Consider the following 7781-nt stretch of genomic DNA (forward strand, 5'->3'; position numbering starts at 1 on the left):
GGCGTACCCTTCATAGCAGTTGCATTTAACAGGCATTTAACTGATTGGATAAAACCACAGTCCGCAGCCCTTTAGTTTCTGTTCACACATTGTGGGTAATTGGGGGATAAATTAGCAGGTTGACATTGAGGATTTTTTCAGTTTGTGTGCTGACCTGACTTGTGTTACAGTGATAAAAGTCCTGACTACTTAGAGAGTGTGACTGAAAAATGTTTAAATGACCGACAGGATTGTAAGCAGGTTAATCTGCCTGTGTGTCATATCCACTTTTGGTAAGCATGAGTTTTGATCCTGTCAGTCAGGGGTATGCCCTGTTCCTCGGACTATTGCAAATTTTGCAAATTATCTGGAAAAAATACATTCTCTTTTTATTGTCTGTTTCCCTGGTGCAGATTTTTCCTCACTTTGTCTGGTAAGATTCTGCCCATAACAAAAATTGAGTGTAACCATATACATATTAGTAAGAATATAGAAATCAAAAAGATTTTTCATGTTATTTTTATTAGCAACAATGTTATCCAATATTTATAAAAATTAATTTTGCTTTTTTTTCTTCCACAGATGTATTGCCTTCTTAAAGACTGGCCTGCAATCAGACCTGAACAAGCAATGGAACTGCTAGATTTCAATTACCCAGATCGGGTAGTGCGGTCATTTGCAGTTACATGCCTTGAGAAGTATTTGACCGATGACAAGCTGTCACAGTATTTAATTCAACTTGTTCAGGTAACTTTTCTGTTGGCAGATGATTCTTTTATCCTCTGCTTGCAAAAGGGAACAGATAGCTAGAAGAATATTGCTCTTGTTAAGGCAGTATAATGCTGTTAGCAGAGAAAAAAGCTGCTGCTACTGTCTGGTTAGGGGTGGGAGTATTCAGTATACACTGGTTTTGTACCTAGCTTCCAGCATTAGACAGGGGCACTAATTTATCAGAATCATACAGTTAATGTTCTTTATTGTTAGTGGTGCTCCCCGGCTCTGTTATGGTATTTCCTCTTCTGTGGTGGAAACATCTGGCCCTTGGGAGCAGTATATAATGACAACATTTTTGTGAATGTTTTAAAAGAAAATGTAAAGTAAAGTTGATGATCAAAATAGTTTAAAAGGACCATTCCTCTTGTCAGAAGTTAAAGAAAAAAAAAAAGGTTGATTTGAACTTTGAATTGGTTTTGAATAGAGAAATGTTTTGAAGTAAAATTGTATTTGTTTTTACAGGTTCTTAAGTATGAACAATACTTAGACAATTTACTAGTGAGATTTCTACTCAAGAAAGCACTAACTAATCAAAGAATTGGCCACTTCTTTTTTTGGCACCTGAAGTAAGTTATTTCCGCATTTGGATTATTTGGCCTAATGTTTTTTTTTAATTTTGTTTGTTGGTTTTTATAAAGAAATTTTGCTATCTCTTCACCCTGGGCCTATTTTTACAAAGAACCACAAGGTGATAATGTGATGCCCCTCCAGCACACACATCATTTAATGTTGTGCCTTTTGTCATAGAAGATTACATAAAGACATACAGTAAATGGATATTAAAAATGTTTAGTGTCTAGTTTTAGTAAAGCAAAGTAAATACCTTGCTTAGTAGGACAGTGTTCTGAATTCTGTGCTTCTATAAAATGTCAATGTAATTGAAAGTCTTGATAGGGGTCCTTTAATTCTTCATAACTGTACCTTAAAAGACATCTCTCTGGACTCTGTCTGGATGTCTCTGAAACAAACAGAGAAATCCCAGAGCAGGCAACGTTAATCTAGGTCAGAAAAAGGGGCAAAATGTGATATCTGCTTGCTTGTTGGCGTAAAAGAAAAACGTTTAATATATTCTATTCCCCTTCTCTTTTTTTGCTTCAGGAGCTGATGCAGCTCTTATCTAGGTGCTGAGATTATTCTTTTTTCATTTTAGTGTAGCGTTTAAGCATATAGGAGAGGGCGCTATGCACCCTAAAATTGATGCCCTTATGAATATATTAATATATATTACATTTGTTTACTTAGGTCAGAAATGCACAACAAAACAGTTAGCCAGAGATTTGGTTTATTGCTGGAATCATACTGCCGAGCCTGTGGCATGTACCTCAAGCATCTGAGTAGACAAGTGGAGGCAATGGAAAAACTCATCAACCTCACAGATATCCTCAAGCAAGAGAAGAAAGATGAGCCTCATAAGGTTGGTCATCTTTTATCCTACCATTCTTAAATAGGTTTTTACCAACTCTTGTGAGTGTGTGATCTGCTACTAAAATTAAAGCTCAACTCCAGCCTGCTTTTAAACATACTCATGTAGCAGGGTCCTCCCCCCACACTGCATAGGTTAAATGCATACAAATATTTACCCTATTCTTGGCTCCACTGCAGGTGTCATAGTCTTAATGAGACTGGTTGCCCAAATCAACTTAGAATAAACCTAGAATTAGGCTTTACACCATAATGCATCCGTTTATGTTATTTGTATCCTGCTTTAAAGGTCCAGATGAAGTTTCTAGTGGAGCAAATGAAGAGACCAGATTTCATGGATGCATTACAAGGCTTTACCTCACCTCTCAACCCTGCTCACCAGCTGGGAACCCTCAGGTATTATGAGACGATGGCTTTTTATGCACGCTTAGAGTACTGTGGCAGATATACAGTAGTTTTATGCCGCTCTATTTTTATCTTTCGGGAGTGGGAGATTAAGTTTCACATTTTCAAAATGAAGCCTTCCTTAGATTTGATAGACTACTAAATATACCAAATATTAGGTAAAGAGAAACTTGCTCTCTGTGCCACAATTATGCTGCTGGTGTTCAGTAAAATGATGGTTGGATTTGGATTTATTTTCTGTATAAACAGTCGCCTATATTTAATGCATGCAAATATTACAAAGTTTATATTGTAGCCTCCCCCTCTCTTTATAGGCTAGAAGAGTGCAGAATAATGTCTTCTGCAAAAAGGCCGCTGTGGCTTAACTGGGAAAATCCAGATATCATGTCTGAGATGCTGTTTCTTAATAACGAAATCATCTTTAAAAATGGAGATGGTGAGTTTTTTTCTTTTTTTTTCCGAGGTTAAATTTAGTTGTCATGGACTTATAAGTTCTGTTTTTAACACTAAAAATATATTTTCTTTATTGGATGTATTGTTTCTGGTAGTTTAATTTATTTCTATTACTTTGCTAATATTGTTAATTATTTCTCCACTTGTTTCTACCAAAATACTACTGAATCAGAAACAATTAGTTAATGTCTGTTTGTAGATAAATGTTCATCATTGTGTTACACACCAGCCTTTCTCAAGGAACCCTTGTTGACAGTGGCTGTTGTGGAATGTTCACATTTTATGCAAAAGAAACATCACCATTAATGTGCTGGTTATTGTGTTGCCACTTTTATTCTTGGAATTGGTGATCGGCACAATAGTAACATAATGGTGAAAGACAACGGGCAAGTAAGTGAGCTTTGTGGTGGTGATACCGTTTTTTTTTTTTTTTTGTTAATTTTCTTCAGATATTAATATTGTTTTCCATTTAGTTATTTCACATAGATTTTGGGCACTTTCTGGATCACAAGAAGAAAAAGTTTGGATACAAGCGCGAGCGGGTACCATTTGTGCTAACACAGGACTTCTTAATAGTCATCAGCAAGGGAATGCAAGAATGCACCAAAACCAGGGACTTCGAAAGGTAAACCAATAAGCCATTTTTTGGCTTGTTAAAATGTAAATTTTAAAATGGAATTGTATGCAAACCAAAAACTCAAATGTTTGAAATAACTCATGTTTGAATGTAATTGTAGAATACAGTAATGAATTTGTGTAGCACTAATATTTAAGCGTTTTACATTCAGTGACATACCCCCTGCAGGCCATGGTTGTTGCTTATTTTGTAATATTTGCTTGGCATTTCCTTAAAGAATGGATTCCGCTTTTCTGTTTTCTGGGTGGCTACAATGTAATGCATCATCCCATGGAAGACCCCCTCTAGCCCTGCTTGCCATGTCCATTCCTGCGGTGGATATAACACAAAGGACATGACTGGCTTTTGGACTTGATGCCAAGGTTGACTGCCCATAGCTGACCCTAGAAGTGATGGGACTTGTGGTCCTTATGATGTGGGTCATGTGACAGTTATTGGTTTCTGCTGCCCAAGTTTGGGGCGATGCAGAGTGATTCATTTTTTGCACTTTAGAATCATTAAAAAAAAAAAAAATTAGGCAATGTGTCTTTTAGGGTTTCGAAGAAGTAACATGTAAAAAAGGTTAAATATTTTAATACTAATTTAAAGAGGTGCTAATGCTTTTTATATGACTGCCAAAACATAACATAATGTTTTAACACCCCCTCCCCCCCCCTTTAAAATCTGTGATGTTTATTCATGCCACACAATAATGTCCTAATAATACTTTCATTTTCTTTCAATCTCTTTTCTCCTAGGTTTCAAGAGATGTGTTACAAAGCTTATTTGGCAATACGTCAGCATGCCAATCTTTTTATCAACCTGTTTTCCATGATGCTTGGCTCTGGGATGCCTGAACTGCAGTCTTTTGATGACATAGCCTACATCAGAAAGACCTTAGCTTTGGAAAAATCAGAACAGGAAGCTCTGGAATATTTCATGAAACAGATGAATGACGCCCATCATGGCGGATGGACAACAAAAGTAGACTGGATCTTCCACACAATTAAACAACGTGCTTTGAACTGAGCAGCAAACCTAAAGCAGGCTATAATTTGCCACCCACATTTTGGGTCCCTCACTGCACTGTTACTACAAACAGGCAGCAGCAAAAACCGGCTGCATGGGAATTGCACAAACCACAGAAAGCATTATGATTACAACAGCAGCTACATGATCGGCCAGAACCATTAACACTAACAGGGTCTACAACAACACTAAAGGAAAACATTTTAAAAGCTACAGTCTGGATTTCAGATGTTTTGCCTTAAGGTCAAACAGGAGACTATCCTCTTACCTTGCATTTTGGTACCCAATGTATATGGTCATGGTCTATTTGATACAAATAGAAGTTTGGCATACAGAAATATTTTTGTGATTCCCATGAGTGTTTTGGAATGCTGACTTTGAATCATGGTGCAGTAATACACAAGAAACCAGACTGAAAGGAACTTCCTTCCTGAAATGCCTCACAGTATTGTTCAATTGCAATGCAACTATAGATGCGCTTAACAGGTGTCCATTTTTTTTTTAATGCGATGCCATTTGTCTTGTGAGAAGGAGGGTTCCATTACTGTCTTTCTCTAACATTATGATTTTTTTTAAGTATATCTCTATATCTTTGTTTATAGTTTGCGAAGTTGCACCATTGGTTAAAACATAATTTCAAACTTTCCTGAAGTTACTGAGGAGTGTCTCAGTAAGTGTGTATTGGGTATGTTTTCATTGACCACAACACTCATTACTTAACTGTTTCATTATATATTTGTTGTTTTTTTACCCCCATCTACTACTACAATATGAGACCACATTGAACTAGGATTATTTTAAGTTAACTGCTTATTGCACTGAAGAATGTTGCTCTTATTGAAAGAATCTCTTATTTTTATAGTCTTCCGAGGCTATGGTAAGGAATTTTGTTTTATGTTACAAAATGTACCTGGCATCTACCCTCTATTTTAGATTATGTTAAAGATGATATATTAAGTGTAATCTGCATTCACTTTATAGTGTCTGCATGATTGATTTTTATTTAGGTTTTTTTTTTTAATATTACCTGAAGTTTGACATTTATTTTATTTTTTTATTTTTATTTTATTATTTTTTTTTGTCTTTTGATGCTTGCACGTATGTGTGTACATGAGTTTATATATGTATGCAGTTTTTTTGCACACTGATATACGTTCATTCATTCATGCTTCAATAAATTGACAGATTCCTTTTTTATTCTGTGTAACATCCTACTACTTTATCCTGATGGGATGTTGAAAAGCACAGATGCACTAGTTTGTCCGTTTCTGGATCTCACTCTTCATAAATCTCCCTATATCAGTTTGTTATAAGCCTGTGTTTGTTAGTATGCTCAAATAATCTTGCTGAATGATTCTAAAAGATTTCTCTGGTGATTTCTGACCACTAAAATCCCTCACCTTATGTATTACAGACCAGAGGTTCGGCCACAATGTAGTTCATACTTGCAGCTGACTCTTAGACTAGTAACCTGCAGCATCTTAGTAGTTTGTTTTGTGTCTGTGGCCCCTTACTGCATTTTGTCCTTCAACTGACTTGTTTATGTTACATAAAGAAAGCTCAAACTGCCACTGTTCACCATACCCGAATACAGCAACTTGTGGCCTCCTTAGGGTATTCAAGTTTTTTGGAATGTAGAAGCCACTCCACAGATGTACTTCTGAAAATGTATGTGTGGACCGATCACTTTGTTGCGTACATAAATAGTGCTGGATGCTCCTCTATTTGTGATTCATTTAGGAGTGTTTAGTGCAGTGTTTCTCTGACTTTTTTATGTGGGAAATCCTTGCTATAATTTCTTTATTCACAGCTCACAGTTTATTACTGTGGGGGCAACTCATGCATTGCTGGCCAATGGGAAGAATATCCCCTTTACAGCTAAAAGATCATTGGTGTTAGTAGTAACTGAGCTGACAGTCCCTAATTGCCCAAGAAACTTCTAGCAACCTTTGGAAGAACCCCCAGGGTTCCACAAGTCAAGTCATGGAGGCACATCTATCGTGCACACTCAACCTAACCCACCATATGGGTAACATGTACCCTCAAACGCCACGTCCTGCAAACAAAACAGACTTCTGAGTATGGATCAAATGTGCATGTAACCCTCTCGCATCCCACAATTAAGTGTTAACCTATTGCCAGGCCAAGAATAATCAAATGGGAGTGTTAGGGACACAACCCAGTATTAGGTAAATTATAGCTTTCAGAAAAGTTAGAATTTAGGTGGGGTTCTTAGTTGCTTGCAAAGCTACTTTTTGAGACCAATAACCCTTTAAGTTAGGACACCAAAAGATGTCTGCTAAAACTTTGCTTGGTATAGTTTTGTTTGTGCTTATGACAGAAGTACTTCAGTGCTTGTCACGTTCCATTTTTAGTAAAGGAAGCAGTCTGGAATCATATTAAGTATCTGAAGGAAACTGTGTAAAAGAATAAATATTATTACAGCTAAAAACATGCAAATCTATGTCCCCTTATCCATATAGTGTGGATTAAACAATGCCCATTAATTCTGTGTAAAGCAGGAGAATTGTTGCTCTGTCACTGTGCATATAATGGTAATGGAAGTGGATAAACTATAAATAAATGGTTTCAGTTACCAGATGAAATCTCAGGCGTTTCATCACTTCTTGTCCACCACTAAATTTTTCAAAACAGTGATTAAATCATTACAAGCCATTATCTCATAATTGGCTGTCGCCATTTATTCTATTCCATTCCATTCCAAAAAAATGTACCTTGCAGATTGTATCAAGTTCACACGAAAGCCTATTCTGCATGCAGTTTTGAATGTTTGCTGTTTTTGTACTGCCTTTATTTTTCCCCTTTTTCATGCCACGTTGTTAAAGTCTATACTCAGAAACCAGACCTTACCCCTGTCATCTCGCACATATGGGACCATTCAAATGCCAGTTTGCTGGTCCTAGTGGCCCCAGGTTTGATTCACAGCCAGCACACTATTGGCATGAAGTTTGTGTGGGTTTTCTTCATGCACTCTTGATTACCTCCCACATCACTGACACATATTTGTAAGGTATTTTGCTTACCCCCAAAATGACCTTGGTCATTGTTTTGGATCTAAGGCATTGACAATGGTAAGCACATC

General features: G+C 36.8%; 1 protein-coding gene across 1 annotated transcript in view; it reads left to right on the forward strand.

The window, feature by feature from the left end:
• The window catches only part of PIK3CA (phosphatidylinositol-4,5-bisphosphate 3-kinase catalytic subunit alpha), a gene marked incomplete in the record, with an annotated part of 26236 nt that extends 20361 nt beyond the window's left edge, over nucleotides 1–5875 (forward strand). Inside the window, 8 exon segments of the mRNA XM_072410147.1 lie at nucleotides 562–726; nucleotides 1216–1319; nucleotides 1996–2167; nucleotides 2465–2571; nucleotides 2895–3043; nucleotides 3338–3423; nucleotides 3507–3658; nucleotides 4408–5875. Coding sequence (XP_072266248.1) covers nucleotides 562–726; nucleotides 1216–1319; nucleotides 1996–2167; nucleotides 2465–2571; nucleotides 2895–3043; nucleotides 3338–3423; nucleotides 3507–3658; nucleotides 4408–4678 — 1206 coding nt within the window.
• Nucleotides 5876–7781: the final 1906 nt, after the last annotated feature.

The sequence above is a fragment of the Pyxicephalus adspersus genome, chromosome 4, assembly GCF_032062135.1.
Source record: "Pyxicephalus adspersus chromosome 4, UCB_Pads_2.0, whole genome shotgun sequence".
NCBI classification, from domain to species: domain Eukaryota; kingdom Metazoa; phylum Chordata; class Amphibia; order Anura; family Pyxicephalidae; genus Pyxicephalus; species Pyxicephalus adspersus.